The 22,564-nt window shown below is 45.3% G+C and overlaps 1 protein-coding gene across 7 annotated transcripts in view; it reads right to left on the reverse strand.

Annotated features, from left to right (window-relative positions):
- Nucleotides 1-22,564, reverse strand: part of LOC129702322 (septin-6) — a 69,819-nt gene that overhangs the window by 41,208 nt on the left and 6,047 nt on the right. For 6 of the 7 annotated variants that reach the window (XM_055644055.1, XM_055644053.1, XM_055644057.1 and 3 more), the window contains exon 2: nt 13,537-13,651. In XM_055644055.1, the coding sequence (XP_055500030.1) occupies nt 13,537-13,651 (115 nt within the window). Of the gene's footprint in view, nt 1-13,536; nt 13,652-13,755; nt 13,775-22,564 lie in introns of those variants that run through there. The other variant, XM_055644059.1, reaches the window with a different exon arrangement.

Genomic DNA, 22,564 nt, shown 5'->3' on the forward strand with positions numbered 1-22,564 from the left:
CCCAAACCAGCCGCCGCCCCCCCCCCCCCCCCCTTTTTCCCCCCCCGCCAGTACTTTCCTCTGCAACCGCAGGATATGCAACACCTATCCCTATACCTCCCCCCCTTCGCTCTGTCCAAGGACCCAAACAGTCCTTTCCGGTGAAGCAGGGGTTCACTTGCACTTCCTCCAACCTCATCTACTGCATCCGCTGTTCCAGGTGTGGACTGTATATCAGCGAGACCAAACACAGGCTCGGCGATCGTTTTGCTGAACACCTCCGCTCAGTCCGCCTAAACCTACCCGATCTCCCAGTTGTTAAACACTAACTCCCTCTCCCATTCCCAACCTGACCTTTCTGTCCTGGGCCTCCTCCATTGTCAGAGTGAGACCCAATGCAAATGGGAAGAACAGCACCTCATATTTTGCTTGGGCAGCTTACACCCCAGTGGTATGAACATCGACTTCTCCAACTTCAAGTAACCCTTGCTTTCCCTCTCTCTATCTCCATCCCTTCTGACTAGTTTCACTGTCATCGGGTTTAAATTTTACCGATTGTATACCTCGTTGCCACATTCTCCTCAGCTAACAATGAACCATTCTACATTTCCTTGTTACTAGCCCCATTGCTCCCAGTAACCCAGACCCACAAAGACAAAAGCAAGGGGGTGTTTCATTGAACTTGTTTGCACCTCACTGCACTGCATATGACAATAGCTTGATCCATCAGGGGAAGATTATAGATTCACCAAGTCGTTAAATATAAGACACGGCACAAGTTAAAGCAATTTTTTTTTATACCATCCTTAGAGGATGAAATCTGACCTTCAACAATTAAAATTCACTTTAATATGCACCATTTCTTCCCCAAAAGACAGCAAATAAACACTTTATTTCGGGTCACATCTATTGCCCCTATACACTGCCAAATCGGGCCCAGGTGGATAAACAGTGGAAACCCACCATTGTGCCTGTTGGATGTACTGGAGCTGGGTTCAAGACTGTAGTCCATCTGCATTTAATGGCAATCCCCTACAAGAGGCTTAAACCAGTTGAAGGCACGGAGGCTGATGTTGAATAACAGCAGGATAGGGAAAGGTTGCCATAAACCAGTGGAAGATATTTAGTTTATTGTCTCGTGTACAGAGGTACAGTGAAAAGCATTTGTTGCTCTTCAGTGTGCTATCCAGTCAGCGGAAAGACTAAACATGATTACAACCAAACTGCCCACAGCGTACACAAAGGGAATAACATTTAGTGCAAGATAAAGTCCAGAAAATTCAGATTAAAGGTGGTCCAGGGGTTTTCAATGGGGCAGATGGTAGCCTAGGACCACTCTAGTTGGCGATAGGATGGTTCCGTTGTCTGATAACTGCTGGGAAGAACAATTTATTTTACAATTTACAATTTATTTTACTGAACACTGCCATCAGTGAGATCAGTACCAGCATAGGTACTGATCTCACCACCATTGAAGGGATCTGTAGGAGGCGCGGACTCCAAAAGGCAGCCGGCGTCATCAGAGAACCAAACTGTCCTGCCCACACTCTCATTTTACTCTTGCCATCAGGAAGATGGCAGGGAGTCTGAAAACTAAATGTCCAGGTTCAGGAGCAGCTACGACACAATCATCATCAGGTTACTGAACATTACAAACTTCAACTAAACTCAGACCTAAGGCCTGGGTTGCACTAGGAGACTATGCTTTGTTTTTGCACGATATTGATTTTTTTTTTTTTTTTTTTTAATTAAAACAAAAACTTTTGTTATTTATTATATTATCTATTAAGTACGGCATTTACAAACCCATTGTGCTGCTTCTGGAAGAACGAATTTCATTTTTCGGTTTCGGGATATGAGAATAAAACACTCGTGTCTTCAGCTGTTTGGAGCTTTGGGAGTGGTCAGAGGCTGAAGGAAAGGCATTAATGGGTCGCCCAGTCAAAAGATGACAGTATTCAACAAGTTAGAGGCTGGATCGAGAACCACCAAAAAAAAATTGGTTGGAGCCTGGAGACCACCCTTGATCGGAGTTTGCTGGCTTTACCTTGCACTAAACGTTATGCCCTTATGTATCTGTACACTGAAAATGGCTCGATTATAATCAAGTACTGTCTTTCTGCTAACTGGATAACACGCAACAGAGGCTTTTCACTGTACCTCGGTAACTAAACCGATAAACTAAACTGAAGTGCTTGGGTCTTGTCCCCCTTCAAGCAGCATGGGGACTGACCCCAGAAGCTGACAAGGAGGCAAGGACATTAGAGGAGAGATCGAAGGAGACAACAGCTTGGTAAAAGCCACTCCAATCACCATGGTGACCGAGCCAGCCATTGGAAAGAACCCAACAGTGCAAATATACAAAACATTCCCAGGAAGCAAATAAACAAATTACCTTGAAAACTAGTTCCTAAATACACACACAAAAAAAATAGCCGGCTAATAGGGTTATAGGTGTTTAGAATACCCGGATGTATTGGCAGTAGAATCACATTTTACAAGTGGCAAATCAAAGTGCAATTTCTTGGTTTCCTGAACGTTGATCGTTTGGGCCGATGTCACGTCACGCTGGCTGATCTGTGTCACGAGTGCACTGGATTAAAACTTCACCCAGCTGCCAAAGCAGTGGAAACCCCCCACAGCTGGAATAAGATCCAACTTGCTGCCTCCCAGAGTCTCAACTCATTCCCACCACCGCCTTCAAAGTTAAAACAAAGTGGAACCTGATACCGGCTTATCATGGTAGCCGCAGGTCATTTACAGTGACATAATTAAAGTTTCAAAAGCAGACTTGAGTGAACAAGACCTGAGGCTTTATAAGGCACTGATCAGGCCGCACGTGGAGCATTGTGAACAGTTTGGGCCCCATATTTGAGGAAGGATGTGCTGGTGTTGGAGAGGGCCCAGAGGCTGGCTTACGAGGATGATCCTGGAGATGATTGGGTTAACATATAACCATATAACAATTACAGCACGGAAACAGGCCATCTCGGCCCTACAAGTCCGTGCCGAACAACTTTTTTTCCCTTAGTCCCACCTGCCTGCCTGCACTCATACCATAACCCTCCATTCCCTTCTCATCCATATGCCTATCCAATTTATTTTTAAATGATACCAACGAACCTGCCTCCACCACTTCCACTGGAAGCTCATTCCACACCGCTACCACTCTCTGAGTAAAGAAGTTCCCCCTCATATTACCCCTAAACTTCTGTCCCTTAATTCTGAAGTCATGTCCTCTCGTTTGAATCTTCCCTATTCTCAAAGGGAAAAGCTTGTCCACGTACGAGGAGTGTTTGATGGCACAGGAGCAGCACTCGCTGGAGTTTAGAAGGATGAGGGGGAAGGGGGGGACCTCATTGAAACTTACCAAATAGTGAAAGGCCTGGAAAGAGTGGACGTGGAGGAGAGTCTAGGACCAGAGGGCATGACCTCAGAAAAAAAAGGAATATGAAGTTTTTTTTGATCTTTCGCATGTACCTGCCTTCATCGGTCGAGACAATAATTGAAGAATAATTGCCATCTTTAGAAAGAAGATGGAGGCATTTCTAGTCCAAGGCTGGTGAATCTGTGGAATTTATTGCCACAGATTATTGGGAGAAGGCAGGAGAATGGGGTTGAGAGGGAAAGATAGATCACCCATGATTGAATGGCGGAGTAGACTCGATGGGTCGAATGGCCCAATTCTGCTGCAATGACATGGACATTTGAACAAACAGGCCCGTGCGACCAACCTTCCCTGCAAAACATTCCCAGAAGCACTGTTATAGATCGACCTTTCAGTTCCACATTTGGATTGGCAAAAGATTCTAAAGGGAGTTAAATTTACATGAAATCTATTACACTGTTGGGACTTCCCAAAGTAGACATCAACTACCGATGTTCCAGAGACTCAATATGGGGCCCTCTCAGCATTCAGCCCCCGCCTCAGGCACCGCTCCAGTAGATGTATCGAAAATAATGAGAGGAATAGATCTGGGTAGATGCAGTCTCTTGCCCAGAGTTGGGGAATCGAGGACCAGAGGACATAGGCTTAAGGTGAAGGGGAAAAGATTTAATAGGAATCAGAGGGGTAAATCTTCCACACAAAGGGTGGTGGGTGTATGGAACAAGCTGCCAGAGCGGGTAGTCGAGGCTGGGACTATCCCATCGTTTAAGAAACAGTTGGGCAGGTGCATGGATAGGACAGTTTGAGGGTTATGGACCAAGCGCAGGCAAGTGGGACAAGGATAGCTTGGACATTGTTGGCGAGTTGGGCCAAAGGGCCCATTTCCACACTGTATCACTCGATGCCTCTATGTACTGTGACTACACTCAACCATACACCTTTTACTGACATTCTCTCTTCCATCCCATACATCTTTAAATTTTCATTCATAATTGGGCGGCACTGTGACATAGCAGTAGAGTTGCTGCCTTAACGCGCCAGAGACCCAGGTTCGATCCTGACTATGGGTGAGTGTTAGTATTTTTTCCCGTGACCAGCGTGGGTTTCCTCTGAGATCTTTGGTTTCCTTCCGCGCTCCAAAGACGTACAGGTTGGTATAAATGTAAAATTGTCCAGAGTGTGTGTAAGGTAGTGTTAATGTGCGGGGATCGTTGGTTGGTGCGGACTCCATGGGTCGAAGGGCCTGTTCCCACGCCGTCTCTCTCAACTAAACTTCCATGGATTTGACAATTCTTGCCACATTACTGGAGCCTCTATATCCAAAATGTTCTTGGTTTATTCTGACAAACCTCATTAAATGCCTTATAAACATCCAGGGAACCATTCCATTTGTACCCCAGTGTGTCGTTTTGTACATCTGCACCAGTGCATTGTCCCCAATTCCCGGTTACATCTTCCTAACATGCCTCTCCGCAAAATGCATCCATCACCTCTGCACATTCTACAAACCTGTATTATACACTTCTGCTGTCCAAACATAGTCCTCAGACAATCCCTTGTCAGGCTATTTCCAATATTGGACACCCAACAAACATTCCCCAGTCCCCAACTAATCACTTCCAACTCCCCAGATCACATATTAACCAATAACTCCAATTTTCCACATACAATCCTACCACACAATGCTTTATTCATTATCATGTTTAATTTAATTAATTATCTATGCAAGAGCTCAACCATCTAAAAACAAAAACTAACTACGATTCACTTAACAAATTTCACAGACGATTAAGTTGCCAATTTCTCTTTCATCCCATACAAGTTTAAATTCTCATTAATATTTCCAAGGATTTGACAATTCCTGATTGATGAATCCGTTCAGTTCTTCAAGGGGTGGCACAGTGGTGCAGCGGTAGAGTTGCTGCCTTACAGCACCAGAGACCCGGGTTCAATCCCGACTACGGGTGTTGTCTGTACAGAGTTTGTACGTTCTCTCTGTGACCGTGTCGGTTTTCGCCAGGTGCTCCGGTTCCCCCCCACACTCCAAGGATGTGCAGGTTAAGTAAAGTAAGTAAATTGGCCAAGTAGTCACATACAAGGAAATTGCCTTGGTGCTCCGCCCACAAGTAACAACATGACATAGCAACAGTTACGAATGACTCAGAGAACACTAAACATAATAATAAAACATTGATGATAAACACCATTGATCAAGCATGCGAACCAACAAAATACCAGGTCAAAGGTTGGTAGGTTAATTGGCTTCTGTAAATTGTCCCCAGTGTGTAGGACAGAACTAGCGTGAACAGGCGATTGTTGGTCAGCGTGCTTGCGGTGGGCCTTAGGGCCCGTTTCCACGCTGTATCTCTAATCTACACAGAGTCATGGCAATCACCACTTTACTGACTGTAACAAAGTTGCACGAGATTAGAGCATTCATGGCTTGAGCCTCACTAGCCCCACCCAACACCCCAGCATGTTTTTTTGGAAGGATTTCTCAGTTAGTTCAGACTTTTTCTAAAACACCTCCTCTGGCACTTCTCCATTTTCACTTCATTCACCAGCACATATACTAGTTTCCACCCACAACCAACATCCTCTAGCTCGCTAGTCTCTGTACAATTGTTTTGATTTTATGAAAACTCATTACCCTTTTTGCATTATACAATTATTTCCTCAAAAAAGCATTTCCTTTTAACAGATCTTTCACTTCGTTAAAGCAGTCACGATTCATTTCACATAAGGTCTCGTTTACCATTCTGTCTCATTTAAGCTCTGACCCTTATTTCCTCAACACAACTCCTGCACTGTAGACCTTTTGTCATCTGTTTTTGGGACTTTCACATTTGATTCATTCCACCGTCTTCTTTTCATTTACTTCGAGCCATTTCCCCTCGTTCAAAGTCTGCCTCCGTCCACTACCAGTTTGTTTTCACGATGAATCTCCATCTACTGCAGTTGATCACACACACACACCCACACTGGTTATTTGTCCACATTCACCCATCCCCCACTCCAAAACTCAAGCAGGCAAAGTATCTGTGCAGGTACACAAAAATGCTGGGAGAAACTCAGCGGGTGTAGCAGCAGCATCTATGGAGCGAAGGAAATGGGCAACGTTTCGGGCCGAAACCCTTTGGGTTTCGGGCCGAAACGTTGCCTATTTCCTTCACTCCATAGATGCTGCTGCTGCACCCGCTGAGTTTCTCCAGCATTTTTGTGTACCTTCGATTTTCCAGCATCTGCAGTTCCTTCTTAAACAAAGTATCTGTGCACCTAGGACTAGAAACAAGACAATTAACAAGCTGCCCAAGCACACTAGTCATTCTGTTCAACACCTGCCGTCAGCATATCCAAACTTCAGTGGCTATTTCACATTACATCTTTTTTTTGAGTTTAGTTTATTGCCACATGTACCAAGTTAGGCGGTAGGCGGAGCTGGCCGAGTCCAGAGCGGGTGGAGCGCTGCTGCTGCTGCGGCCCGACCTCCGGAGATTCGGAGGCTGCAACTGCGGGTCTGGCGGACGGCGGCATGCCGGGTCCCTGGAGGGAGACCGCTTTTCAGGGCTCTCGCAACGGCGACTCTCCCCCTAGTTGCGGGGTCGAAGAGCTCCTGGAGCGGGGCCTGACATCACCGCCCCGCGCGTCTTGGAATGGCCGCGGGACTGTGCGAGCGCACGCCGGGGGCTTTAATACCAAGACCCGGTGTGCGACCTTGCATCACCCGGCGTGGCTTTAATGGCCGCGGGACAATCGCCACTTTGAGCCGGGGGCTTTGACTTTGACTCTGACATGGAGGGGGGGAGAGTGCAATGGAGAGATAAGTTTTTTTGGCCTTCCATCACAGCGATGTGATGGATGTTTATGTAAATTATGTTGTGTCTTGAGTCTATTTGTTTGTAATGTATGGCTGCAGAAACGGCATTTCGTTTGGACCTCAAGGGGTCCAAATGACAATTAAATTGAATCTTGAATCTTGTTACAGCAAAAAGCTTTTGTTGCGTGCTAACCAGTCAGTGGAAATACAGTACACGATTACAATCGACCCATCCACAGTGGACAGATACATGATAAATGGAATAATGTTTAGTGCAAGATAAAGTCCAGTAAAGTCTGACCACAGATGGTTGGAGGATCTCCAGTGAGGTAGACAGCAGTTCAGGACAGCTCTCCAGTTGTTGCCAGGATGGTTCAGTTGCCTGATAACAGCAGGGAGGCCCATTTGAAATCTTTTGACTAAGATGTAATGCAAGTTTAGAATTCTGGCATTGCACTCTTTCAAATGGCAAGAGAAAGAGAACTAAATTATTCCCGTGACCTACTGCATGAATTTCTATATGTCCCTGCATACCCAAAAGCCTCAAATGCTACTATCATGTCCACCTCCACCACCCTGTCAAATGCGTTCCAGGTACCCACCATTTAAAAAAAAATTTTTTTTTTTTTTTTAAATTGCCTTCCCATCTCTAAATTTTGCACCTCACCTCAAGCAATGTCTTTGCATTTCCACCCTGGGGAATAAGGTTCTAGTTTTCCTATCCAATGCCTCTCAATTTTATACATTTTTATCACCTCTCTAAGTTTGCCCAATCTCTCCTTGCAGCCAATACCTTCTAAGCCAGGCAGCATTGTGGAGAAGGGTCTCGACCCAAAACGTCACCCATTCCTTCTCTCCAGAGATGCTGCCTGTCCCGCTGAGTTACTCCAGCATTTTGTCTATCTTCAGCATTGTGGTGAATCTCTTCTGCACCCTCTTCCAAGCCCAAACATTCCTCCTGTAATACGACAACCAGATCTGTACGCAATACTCCAAATGCAGCCGAACCACTATTTAAACTGCAACACGACTTCTTCGCTCTGACACACAATGTCTCGACTGATGAAGGCACGTCCATACGAAAGATCCAAAAAACCTTCACATTCCTTTTCCTTGTTTGCACTGCAAAACTAAAAGATACATACAAACTATTCTACTTATTCCTATTACAGATACATTCAACATCAAGAATGTGCCAAGTTTCATTCTAAATGTGCAATATAGGATATCTCCCATCATAGAGCTAACAAATTTAATGAGCCACCCTCTCCTTTCTACAAGTCCCCCTCCACCCCATGCCCCATCTGGACTCATTTAATACTCCCCTCTGTGCATCCACTCCTCTGGCTTCACAATTCACAACCCTTTTGTCTCAACATTGTTTTTCCATCTCTGGCATTCGGCCAACCATCTACCTATCAAACACCCACTCCCCACCTCGTCTGTATTCACCCATTTGCCATGCTTCATCCAGCCCCTCCTCTCTTCCAGCTTTGTCATCCTCTCAGACTGCAGAAGGATCCCAACCAGAAACATCACCTGTCCATGTTCTCCACGGATGCCGCCTGACCCACCGAGTTACTCCAGGGACTGTGTCTTTAAATTAAAGTTAATAGAAGTAAAGTAGCAACCTGGTCAATATTTTTGGCTCATGTTGGTTATAATAAATTCAAGGCTTTTGTTTTTAATAGAAGCAAAAAGTTGCCATGTACCTTTAAAAAAATATTAGCTTTAAGGTTTTGCAAGAAACATTCATGACTATTATGCATAACCCCAATGCTTTTCAGTTGAAGCTGTTCCCTGCAACATTCATCTGTTCTTGAGAACAGAATTCTGCCTTCTGAGTAGCAACACGTGCAAGGTCAGTAGAGAGGCAGTGGAAACATCTTAAATTGCCAGCGAGTTTAATACCCGAAACTACTCAAAATAATACTTAACTCAAGAGAGCTGGTGACGTACAGAGTGCTTTGCCCTGAATCTTCAGACATAGCAAGTAATCGACAAAAGGCTTCACGCATCTACGAAAGCTGAGCTTGGAGAAAGAACCCTTCCATTGACCCACACAATAGACCTTGCAAAGCACTTTGGGCCAATTATGAAATGCAGTTGCTATACTGTAGGAAAATGAAGTCACTATTTTACAAACTAGAGATTGGAAAAATTGCTTACAGAGGAATTCAGGTTCACAGTCATAGGAGCAGAATTAGGCCATTCTGCCCATCGAGTCTACTCTGCCATTTAATCATGGCTGATCTACCTTTCCCTCGCAACCCCATTCTCCTGTCTTCTGCCCTTACAATGTTGCTCTTTGCTAATTAACCTCTCTTTAACTGCATTCAGCATAGACAAATCAGTTCAAAATCTCACCAAGAGAACGCACTGAATCTTCCAGTGTTCCATTTATGGTCGCAGAGCAAAGATACAAAGCCATCGGCCCAACTCGCCCACGTCAACTAATCTAAACTAGACCCATGTGATTGGCCCACATGCCTCTGAACTGTTCCTATCCATGTTCCTGGCCAAATGTCTTAAATGTTGTTACCCTACCTGCCCTCAACTGCTTCCTCTGGCAGCTCATTTCGTATACCCACCACACTCTGTGTGGACAAAGCTCCCATTAAATCTTTCCTCCCACATCAAGCCCATGTCCTCTGGTTCTGGATTCCCCCATCCAATCAATTTCTTTCATGATTTCATACACGTCCAAGATCACCATTCAGCCTCCCGTGCATAATGGAGCAAACTCCTAGCCCGCCCTACCTTTCCCTATAGTTCGGGTATTTGAGTCCCGACAACATCCTCACAAGTTTTCCCCGTGCTCGTTTCAGCTTAATAGCAACATTCCTATAAACTACAAACTGTCTTGGTTGCACCAAGGTGTCTGGGTTTTTGATTTGTAGTGGACCAATTGTTTTCCTTTTTTATTTATTGATTTGTTAAATTATGTTACCTATGGAGTACGATGTTTACAGACCTGTCATGCTGCCCCAAGTATTTTATTGTTCCGTTTTTGATACCTTTAGTTTAGAGATACAGTGCAGAAACAGGCCCTTTGGCCCACCGAGTCTGCGCCAACCAGTGATCACCCCGTACACTAGCACGATCCTACACAATTTACAGAAGACACTTAACTACAACCTGTACACCTTTGGTGTTTGGGAGGGAACCACAGCACCAGAGGAAAACCCACATGGATGGGGAGAACGTACAAACTTTGTACTAGACAGCACCCGTTATCAGGATAGATTCCTGGTCTCTGGTGTAAGGCGGGAACTCTACCGCTGCGCCACTGTGCCGCCTATTAATATGCCAATTAAACACTTTTGACTCACGATGTAAAGGAGGCCTCATTGTGAACATTGAGTTCAGTCCACTAGATTACACATGCACGTTCCATGTAATAAATACATCCATAGTACAGGGCCTGTCCCACCAGCATGCGACCTGCATGCGGCGAGCGCAACCAAACCAGAAGTGGGGGTCGCGCGGAGGTCGAGTGAGTGACGTGAAGTTTGAGCGAAGTCCGCGCGTTACTTACGGCGTCAAAATGCTGCTTCCGGCGTCGAGACGCAGCGTATGCCCGTCGAGGCGGTGTGTACGGCATCGAGGCGGCTGCGGGCCGGCAGGCCATTGCCGCGCGGAATTTTTGAACATGGTCAGTTTTTCGGAGCCCCGCGCGATGTCGGGACCAGCTCCGCGCAACTCCATGTGGCACCGTGAGGCCGTACGGCTCAAGCGACCACATTAGGTCGCGCTTGCCGCATGGAGTCGCATGTTCGTGGGACAGGCCCTTTACATTGTCTGACGGGCTGGATTTTGTTGCAGCCAAGTGCTTGCTTGCGCACAGTTATACATTCCAGAACAATAAAATTGGACTTTGCCCTCTCCATTTCACGGCTCCTCCACTTCAGTCTACACACAGAATTAAACCACACAACAAGCAACACAATCATTTCACTTAAAATGAAAGCATTCCACACTGAATTGAACCACCTAATGTACTGGAGTCAATGGCAGCAGTCAGCCTAATTTAATCTACTGTTGAACAGCTATGCTGAAGAATAAATACAGATATCCAAAGTATAATTATTTGCAGAATAGATAGAATTTTAAAAGCCGATGTGAGCCCAAGGGGGAAGGCACTGCAATTTAAATTACCTGCAAACGCAAGTGATTAATTAAGGTGGCAGAGAAATTAAAGCAGAGTCACAGGCTGGAGCTTGGATTTCAATCAAGGGAACTTGAGATTTCCATCACGATGAGCCTCAAGGCAAGTTTAATTTACTTGGATGAACGTCCAAGGCACACTTCACTGTGACTTCCAATGGATGTTCCCAGTAGTGGGAGAGTCTAGGACCAGAGGCCACAACCTCAGAATAAAGGGACTTATCTTTTGAACAAAAATAAGGTGGAATATTCTTTAGTCAGAGGACAGCGAGAATTCATTGCAACAGTTGGGCAAGCCATTTGGTATTTTTAAAGTAGAGATTGATAGGTTCTTGATTGGTAAGGGCGTTAAAGGTTACGGGGGAAAGGCAAGAGAATGGGGTTGAGAGGGAAAATAGATCAGCCATGATCAAATGGTGGTGCATACTCATTGGGCTGAATAGCCCAATTCTGCTCCCATGTCTTATGTACAAAAAAGGACAAAATGCTGGACTAACTCAACAGGTCAGGCAGCATCTTTGGAGAACATGGACGGGTGACGTTTCGGGTCAGGATCCTTCATATTTTCCAATCATACACACACACACACAGGCTCTCAAGAGCACTTCATGAACGATGCAATGTGAACATGGAAGAGCAGAAACCAAGAAGGGCCTTCATTCAAAACTTCACCTATACATTCCCTCCAAAGATGCTGCCTGACCTGCCCAGTTGCTCCAATAATATGCTTGGTTAAGGATTCCAGCATCTGCTGTTCCTCGTGTCTCTATTCAGCCTATTATAGCCAATTGTGTGACTGCCCCATCTTGCCTACTGCAGCAGCAGGGAAGGTGCCCTCCATTATACCCAACCCATGTAGGTGGCACAGTGGTAGAGTTGCTGCCTTACCGCACCCGAGACCCGGGTTCCATCCTGACTACGCGTTCTGTCTGTACGGAGTTTGTACGTTCTCACCGTGACCGTGTGGGTTTTCTCCGAGATCTTCGGTTTCCTCCCACACTTGCAAAGATGTACAGGTCTGTAGGTTGATTGGCTCAGTACAAGTGTAAATTGTCCCTAGTGTGTGTGTAGGATAGTGTTAATGTGTGAAGATCGCTGGTCGACACTAACCCGGTGGGCCGAAGGGCCTGTTTCCATACTATCTCTGCCAAACTAAACTTTAGAAATAGTTTAGACATACAGTGCAGAAATGGGCCCTTCGGCACAGCAAGTCAGTGGCGACCAGCGATCCCTTAACACTAGCACCTATCCTAAACACTAGGGACAATTTACATTTTACAGAAGCTGCCGCCTCATGGCCACGAGGATTTTCATCGGGAGCTCCGGTTTCTTCACACACTCCAAAGATGTACAGGTTTGTGGGTTGGTTGGCTTTGGTAAAGATTGTAAATTGTCCCTAATGTCTAGGACACATGGATCACTGGTTGGCAAGGGAGTGCAATTGGCCAAGCTTTTAATTCATTCCTACCATCAGCAAGGTAGTTTAGGACTTTGAAAACCCAGACCACCAGGTTCTTTCCCAACAACCATCAGGCTCTTGAACACTGCACAACACTCATCTCAGTCATGAATTTATGGACCGCCTTGGTTGCCAGTGAGGCAATGGTTTTTGTTTTGCACTAGTATTAAGATACATGTATTGAATGTTTTGTTTATCTGTGTTACTAGGCCTGTTATACTGTTGCAAGCAAGAATGTAATTTTCCCATCGTCAGTACACATAACAATAAAACACTCAATCTGTTTAGTTTAGAGATACAGCACGTAAACAGGCCCTTCGGCCCACCAAGTCCCCGTCGAGCAGCGACCCCTGTACATTAGCACTATCCTATACACACACACACAGGGGACAATTTACAATTTTACTAAGCCAATTAGCTTACAAACCTGCAAGTCTTTGGAGTGCGGGAGGAAACCGGAGAAAAACCACACAGGTCACGGGAAGAATGTACAAACGCCGTACAGGCGGCACCCGTACAGGATCAAATCTTTGGCACAGTAAGGCAGCAACTCTTCCGCTGTGCCACCTTCAAAGTGGCTTGAGAAGTTGCTCGGAGTCGCATGCACGGAAACCCTGCGCCATACATTATGTGCTGCTGTACCTTTAACCTTAACAAATGCAGTTCATTAAGACAGGATACTGGGAGTTGGTGAGTTGTTGGAACTGCTGCCAATTGATTACTCACCCACACACAAGATGTTGAAGCAGAATCCCTGACACACTGACTTGTTGACCAACTGGTCTGGCATACTGTCAAAGCCAACGTGCGCAGACAGCAACAGGTTCCGGGCACCTTCGGTCTGCAACACAAGACAAACAAGTTAGTGAGACAAAGGTCCCAGTGAGGTGTACTAACCCAAAATATGCCATCATCCACAAGATGAAGATTATTCCCGATCTTTACCAATATAATATTTCAAAAAGTACAAGTGAAGGCCCATCATCGACAATAATAGCGACAATGATTTATTAATTCTGTCCATACATAACTATAAATGAACACTTGATTTGCGGTTATTAGCTCCAACTGGGCACCCTTGAAGGGAAGCAGCCAATCACAAAGTACGGCTAACATCACAGTCCACCATGCAGCCGATGATTAACATATTATGACATCTTCTCCAATGTGCAAGCACAGAATTTTTTTTTTTAAATACGAATTTTAAAGGCGAATTGCATTATTTACTGGAATAACCCCCCCAAGATGTGTCGTGTGCAGCCATTATATGTCGACCAGCAGTAAAACTAACACAGAATTCATTAAAAGGAACAGTAACATTTATATTAAGAGAATTCACCATTTTCCAGAATTAATACCATTATATTCAATAACTAGCATTGACTGGCGGTAAAATCTGACATTACTGCACTGTGTTGGTCTTCCAGTTAACAGGATACCTTTAATAAGATGGCCTATTGAATGACAAATCCTATTACAATCTGTTCACCAGATTCCCTTGGAATGTGTAAAAAGAACTTAGTTTAGAAGTTGTTTGAAGCAAGCGCAAGTGGTTGTTATGGTTACGGCAATTACTCAGCAGCTTGGGTCAGTTTGGATTCCGAGTCGTTGCAACAATGGCAAAAAAAAACAGAATCAATTCATTACGTCATAACTGTGCTGGAACTGGCCTTTAGAGTGATACTTTTGGAGATTAAAGTAGATGAATTTAAAACACAACAACCAAGCGTTTGTTCAGCAAAAACAAAAAGCGCTGATAATAGTCACTTCAGGGTATGTTGTACTACTGTGGCATTGCAACATGCATCAGCATTCTCCGACAGCACTAATGCCTCAACGCATTTTCCAGACGCAACAATGCACCTTGTGTTATTCCCAATGGACAAGTCAGTTTTTCACAACACATTTTCTGAACGTTAGGTCTCATTTTCACCCCATGTTCATGTATTTATCCTTGTTTGGTGGGTTACTCTGTAATTATTATGGAAAAGAACATGTGTGTTATGATTGTGTTTATAATTTGTTTGGTTGTTTTGTTGTTTGTCTTTTGAACAAAAGTCCGTGAGCATTGCCACTTTCATTTCACTGCACATCTCGTATGTGTATGTGACAAATAAACTCGACTTGACTTGAATGAAGTGTTCATTGACAGAAACCCATACCAAGATCAATTCGCCTCCCCCACACCCATTCATCCTTTGCTGAAATATTCCCCCTCCAGTCATCTCAGATAGAAATCGACCAACCAGTCTACTCCCAATTACTCCCCACAAAAGAAACTCCTCAAACTGAACACTTTCTTTTGCATACTAGAACGACACAAAGTGCCGGAGTAACTCAGCGGGTCAGGCAGCATCTCTAGTTTAAAGATACAACGTGGAAACAGGCCCTTCAGCCCACAGAGTCCATGCTGACCAGCAATCAACCGTACTCTACACATTAGGGGCAACTTACAGAACCCAATTAACCAACAAACCTACACACCTTATGGATTGTGGGCAAAAACTCCATGCAGTCACGGGGAGAATGTACAAACTCCGTACGGACAGCACCCATAGTCAGGATCGAACTGATGGATGGGATGGGTTGCTCAACTGAATGGAGCAGTCAGTATGAACCCACATATTTCTCTCTCCTCAATAGAACACCAAGTGGCAAGTTCCTAGCTCATCTCAAGTACCAGAAAACGTGACACCACCCAACTAACACCATTCAGCATGGGATAGATAGAGAGAGATGAACAAGCAGTTTAATGTCTTCAGTGTGGGGGGAAAAAGGACATCAAGAACAACTTTATTCTTTAACTCTTAAAGAAAGGCTCTTTAACATTCAGGCCCCCGCTGCCTTCTGAGGCAGACAATTCCACAGATTCACAACTCTCTGGGTGAAAAAGGATTTCCTCGTCTCCGTTATCAATGTTATACCCCTTATTCTTGAACTGTGGCCCCTGGTTCTAGCAAGCCACATAGGAGTGATGCAGTAGGTTGAGATTAAATTGAAACAAACAACCCCGTATCTCCACTATAATGTCAACCGAGTCAAGAGGACAGCAAGAAATAAAATGTCAGGAGTACAACGGCTCCGTGTATTGGGACCACAATAACCAGGTTCTACAAATCAAAATGAATCAGAGATTAAGACGGCCACAAGTACAACTTCCCTCTGGTGTGAGAGAGACAGAGAGAGACAGAGAGAGAGTTGACCCCATTTGGTTCAGACAGGCACATATAGAATCTGAAACAAGAACTAATACTTGTGGCAGCAACGAGGTTGAGGGTCAATGAGGAATCTTCATGAGCCAGGCTTCAGGCTGGTGATGGAAACAGCCATCAACCATTACTGCCCACCAGACAGTTTCATGTACAAGCTATCGCAAGTATTGAAAGGCAAGGGCTTGCAGAGGGGTTTGTGGAGAAAGAGCAGACTGGAGAAACAGTTTGTGGTTTCCTGTTTCCTCTCTTCAGCTCGCATTAAACAATTTGCAAGTTGGAGATAGCGAACTGCCACACAAAACCCAGAGGTGCCAAAGGATGCACTGAGTGAAGAGTGTGCAAATTACATTTTTGATTCAGCAGATATTGATCAATGGGGTTTAAGAAGGAACTGCAGATGCTGGAGAATCAAAGGTACACAAAAAAGCTGGAGAAACTCAGCGGGTGCAGCAGCATCTATGGAGCGAAGGAAATAGGCAACGTTTCGGGCCGAAACGTTGCCTATTTCCTTCGCTCCATAGATGTTGCTGCACCCGCTGAGTTTCTCCAGCTTTTTTGTGTACCTTTGATCAATGGGGACTGTGGGTAGAGAAAGGGCAGATGGAATTTAACTTAGACAAGTCTGACTGACTGAAAGATACAACATGGAAACAGACCCTTCAGTCCTCACTAAAAATCAATCACCTGTTCACCCCGACTCAGTCTAGAGTCCCGACCCATCTACCTATTTTCTTCCGAGATGCTGCCTGACCCACTGAGTTACTCCATTTTGTGTCTCTGTTCACACTAGTATAGAAGCCGATAACATCGAACTAGTCCTTTCTCATCCACTCCTCACACACTATGGGCATTTTACCCAACAAAAGTGCACGTCTTCACGATGAGCGAGGAAAGCAGAGCACCCGGAGGAAACCTACGCAGTCACGGAGAGAACAAGCAATCACCGCACGGGCAGCAGGGGTCGGATTCGAACCCAGGTCGCTCGCGCTGAGAGGCTGTGGCTCTTCCTCCCAAACCACTGTGCTGCCCAAATGCAATGCATTTTGAGAAGATAAACCAGGGTAGCTTCTACTCTCCAGTGCTCTGTGTATAAGCAAGGAAGTGCAGATACTGGTTTACAAGAGACACTTTTGGAGTATCTCAGTGGGAGCCCTGGAGAGCGCAGTTGAACAGAGATACCTCAGGGTACAAGTACATACATCCTTAGAACTGCCACCACAGATGGTGACAGAGGCGCGTGGCTCACTTGCCTTCATCAGCAGAGGCCTCAACCGAAGACACCAGCTAAATTCCGTCTACTAATACTCCTGCACCTAGCAGAGCTGGTCCCTAGCCTCAACAACTTCTCCTTCAACTCCTCCCACTTGCTCCAAATCCAAGGTGTAGCTATGGGCACTCGCATGGGGTCCTAGCTATGCCTGCCTCTTTGTCGGGTACGTCGAACAAACACTGTTCCAGTAAACTGGCCCTATCCCCAAACTCTACATTGATGACTGCATCAGTGCTACCTCCTGCACCCGTGCAGAACTCACTGACTTCATCAACTTCACCACCAATTACCAACCCGCACTCAAATTCACTTGGACCATCTCCAACATCTCTAGATCCTACCATTTCTAGATCTCACCGTCTCCATCACAGGAGACAGACAATTGACCGACATCTACTACAAACTCATCGACTCCCATAGCTATCTGGGCTACCCTTCTTCCCACCCTGCTTCCTGTAAAGACTCTATCCCCTACTCCCATTTCCTCCGTCTACGCCACATCTGCACCCAGGATGAGGTGTTCCATACCAGGGCACAGGAATTCTCATTCTTTAGGAAACGGGAGTTCCCCTCTTCATTATAGATGCTCACACTAGGGTCTCCTCGATATTGAATGGCGATGCTGGCTTGAAGGGCCGAATGGCCTACTCCTAAACCTATCGTCCATTGTATCCCGCAGCTCTGCTCTTGCTCCCCCCCCCCCATCGTAACAAGGACAGAGTGCCCCTTGTCCTCACCTTCCACCCCATCAGCCGTCGCATACAGCATATAATCCTCCAACATTTTTACCACCTCCAACGGGACCCCACTACTGGCCACATCTCCACCCCTTTCTGCAGAGACCATTCCCTCTGCAGCTCCCTGGTCAACTCGTCCCTTCCCACCCAAACCATCCCCTCCCTAGGTACTTTCCCCAGCAACCGCAGGTGATGCAACACCTGTTCCTTTACCTCCCCACCCCCCCCCCCTCGACTCCATGGACCCAGACAGTCTGTTCAAGTGAGTCAGAGGTCCCCTTGCACCTCCTCCAACCTCATCTTCTGTAGCCGCCGAGTAAGAATAAGAGGGGTCACGACCACGAAACGTCACCCATTCCTCCTCTCCAAAGATGATGCCTGTCCCGCTGAGTTACTCCAGCATTTTGTCTGCCGTTGAGCACAAGAGTTGGGACATCACGTTACAGTTGTACATGCACTGGTTAGATTACACTTGGCAGATTGTGTGCAATTTTGATCACTGTACTACAAGTAGCATGTGATTACGCTGGAGAGGGGGAAGAAGAGAGTCACAATGACACTGCCCGACTGTGGAGAGCTTGGAAAAACTGGGACTGCTTCTCCAAGAGGGAAAAAGACCAAGGAATGACCTGGGAGATTTAGAAAATAATTGGGGCCTTGGTTAGGGTAATGGGGGCTTTTTATTCCCAGTGTAGGGGTTGTTTAGAATACGAGTGAACAGTTATTTTCACACAGAGGGCAGTGGGTTTATGGAATGAGCCGACAGGAGAAGTAAGAGGCAAGACATTTGTGAATGGGAAAGGTAGAGGGATTTGGGTCAGATGTGGACAAATTGGACCAGCTTCCATGAGCATCTTGCTCAGAATGGATGAGTTACGCCAAAGGGCCCATTTCAGTGCTGTACAACTAAGCTTATTCATTGAAGGTGGACACAAAGACTATACATTCAATGCTTTCCACCACCACCACCAGGACTTTCCATCAGAATTGCCCTGGAATTTACAAGCCAGTCATTTGGTGGGTCTGGAGTCGCATACAAGCCAGGACAAGGAAGGATGGCAAACCTCTTTTCCTGGAAGATATTATCAAAGCAGACAGGTTTTTAAAACAATGTAGGAAGGAACCGCAGATGCTGGTTCCTACCGAAGATATATTGCTGGAGTAACTCAGCGGGTCAGGCAGCATCTCTGGAGAAAAGAAACAGGTGACAATTCGGATCGGAACCCTTCTTCACACTGAAAGTAGAGGGGTGGGAAATGGAGGTAGGAAAAGGCCAGAACAAATCAGGCAACCAAGGAAGAGTGGAGGCCATAATGGCCCATTGTTGGCTGGGGAAGAGATGGTGGGATACAGGGAACAGTGGAACGACGAGGATGGAACGAGAGGATGGGATAATGCATTTTGTTGTCTCTGTACTGTACACTGACAATGACAATTAAATTGGATCTGAATCTGAATCTGAAGGGGGGGGGGGGAGGAACGCGGGAATGCAGGGGTTACTTGAGATTAGAGAAATCAACATTCATACTGCTTACTTGAAATTAGTTGTTTCTAATTAATCGAGTTGCTTCAGGCCTATCATTACTTGAATTTAAATTCCCCCGTTGCCATGGTGGGATTCGAAATCACATCTCTGAATAAATGAATAGTCCCACTGGATACAAGACTAGTAATTTAACTACAATAGCATCTCACCATTCCACAGCAAGGCCACAATTTAGTCAGCAGTTCAGCTGCCGACAAATCCCCCCCAATTGCTATTGCTCAGATCACACTGTTGCAAATGGCTCAAATAAGTACATTGAAACAAACCTCGTTAGAGTCTAATTGCCAGAGGAGATTCGGTAAATTAGTATCTGCTTGTGCATTCAGTCTTACTCAACTTAGACCTAGCAGATAAGAGTATCTGCTTGTGCATTGTCTTACTCCACTTAGCAGATAAGAAGTTAACACTTCTGTATTTAAAAAAAATGCTAGGTTGCATGTTGCTAGATTATGAATTACATTCAAAGTAATTGTGTTTCAGTGTCCAAAAGCAACGCTTTGAGATGCATCACCAGTACATCTGTCGGAACAAGGATAGCATGGTGGTGCAGTGGTGGAGTTGCTGCCTTAGTGCCAGAGGCTCGGGTTCGAACCTAACAACGGGTGCTGTCTGTACGGAGGTTGCATGTTCTCCCTGTGACCGCGTGGGTTTTCCTCGGGTGCTCCAGTTTCCTTCCACACTCTAAATACCTACTGGTTTGTAGGTTTATTGGCATTGGTAAAGACTGTAAATTGTTCCTCGTGTAAGACAGTGCTAGTGCATGGTTATAAAACCCGATTGATTGATTGTTGTATATGGTTAGACGCTGGTCAACGCGGACTCGATGGGCCAAAGGGCCTTCTCTCTCGCTGTATCTCTAAACTGAACGGCCCTGGAGCTGGAGAGCTCTGCTGGGGTGGAAGATTGCAACCTTCACGTGGTCCGCCCTGTTTCGACTAATCTAATCAACTCGACGTGCACAAACGGAAGATCAAATAGAACAAGTTGTCAACAACTTTAGGCAGTGCACGCCACATGAAAGAAGAAGAAGGAGAGCTCTGTTGCTAAACATGCCCTCTATTTCAGGAAGTGCTGCAAACAATGGCCTCAGCAAACCGGGGACACTCACTTGAACTGCAGTTCATTCAAGGTCAGCTGCGGGAGGCTCCCCGGGGACACAAAGTTGGCCGGGCGAGGAGAGGGACGACAGTTCACTGAACGATCCAGATGAAGGCGACGGCTGGAGGCCCTGAAGCAGCCTGGGGCTCGCCTGGATCGGGCACCGCTGCACAAGACCAAGCGCGCAGACCATTTGGGTCATGGCACCAAATCCAGCGACTCGGGAAGGAATGTCACTATTTGCACTGTGCTTGTAACACAAAGTTGCTTGTAACAATTTCTAGCTTTGAACTGTGAAGTCTGGGAAATGCTGCATGCATTCCCAAACCCCCATATTCTTTCAATTTATGAAGACACTCTTCCACACCGACAAATTAGTCCATTGGAACCGTTTAAAGAGTGCCTTCTGGAATGAGCTGAAGGAGGTCGGTTCGTTTTTATCATTTAAAATAAATTTAATATGGATGGGAAGGAATGGAATTCACGCACCAATGGGACTATAGATTATGTGTTCGGCACACAGAAAGGGTCGAGATGGCCTGTTAGATTGTTAGGTTATATGGAACCGTTTAGCAAAGGTGACGAGACAGACTACATTTCAATTCACGCAAATAAAACTGACTCTTTAGGCTCCAAATAACAGACTACATCTCAAATAAAACTGACTCTTTGGCTCCTAACACTACATCTCAATGAAACTTGATGCTAAATGAGAAATAAAGCCAAACTCACAAATTGTATTGAGACATTGGGCGAGGAAAAAAATGCGTCAAAAAGCTACGCCCATGCACGTTATATGTACCAGGTGCAGATCAGTAGACCACTTGCAAGAAAGACTGTTCCCTCAGTTCCACCACCTCCCAGCACATTCATGGGCATCTTTTGAGGAGGCAGTGGGAAGGAACAGTATTCACTGCGCTAGGAATGGAGGCATCATTAAGCACTGCAAACAGCAAACTGTTAATTGAAACAGAACATGTATGAAGTTGTTTTTAATTAAATGTGGGAAAAGCTTTGAAAACAGGATACTTGGCTGCTGTTCAGCAAACCTCATTAGAGTAAGGTTCTACACTGTGGAACTTAAAAACAATAGATTTACCTCATTCCCGATTTAAAACAAAACTCTTGCACTAACATTAACTTTGATATTTCCAAAACACCCTATCTATAATTTCCTGGCATACTTTAACATTGTTAACAATGTGCGATTCAAATCCTTAACTGGATGAAAAATTAAGCAACTGCATTGGTCTCCAAATATTCAGTAAATAACATTAATGAACAGCCATTAAAACTGCACTTCAGGATATTCAGAAACAAGACTTTTTGTACAGTGTCTCTCCCCCTCTCTGAAGTTTTGGCTGTGTGCACAGTTTGTAACAATGGGGAAAGATAACACATTTGGTGCAGCGCAGCAGTAGTGTTGCTGCCTTGCAGTGCCAGAGACCCGGGTTCCATCTGTACGGAATTAGTATGTTCTCCCCATAACTGCATGGGTTTTCTCCGGTTGCTCCATTTCCTCCCATACTCCAAAGGTTTGTAGATTAATTAGCTTCAGCAAAACTGTAGCCAATGTGTGTAGGATAGCATTAGTGCGGTGGGGGTGGGGGGGAAAATCACTGGTCGGTGCAGACTCAGTGGGCTGAAGGACCCGTTTTCACGCTATATCTCGAAACTACAAACTAGAGAGCCATCCACTGGCCATTCGAGTACATGGGTCAAAAAATAAAACAGGATTCCATCATTCCACACACGCATATTTCATCCTTCCCACGGCTAAGGTCCGCTCCCCATAATCTTTAATTTCCTGATTTTTTTTTTTTTTTTTTTTTTTTTAATTATATAAAGACACTTCCCCTTTAAAGATCTGGCAAACCAAAACCAGAACCAA

The sequence above is a fragment of the Leucoraja erinacea genome, chromosome 12, assembly GCF_028641065.1.
Source record: "Leucoraja erinacea ecotype New England chromosome 12, Leri_hhj_1, whole genome shotgun sequence".
Lineage (NCBI taxonomy): Eukaryota > Metazoa > Chordata > Chondrichthyes > Rajiformes > Rajidae > Leucoraja > Leucoraja erinaceus.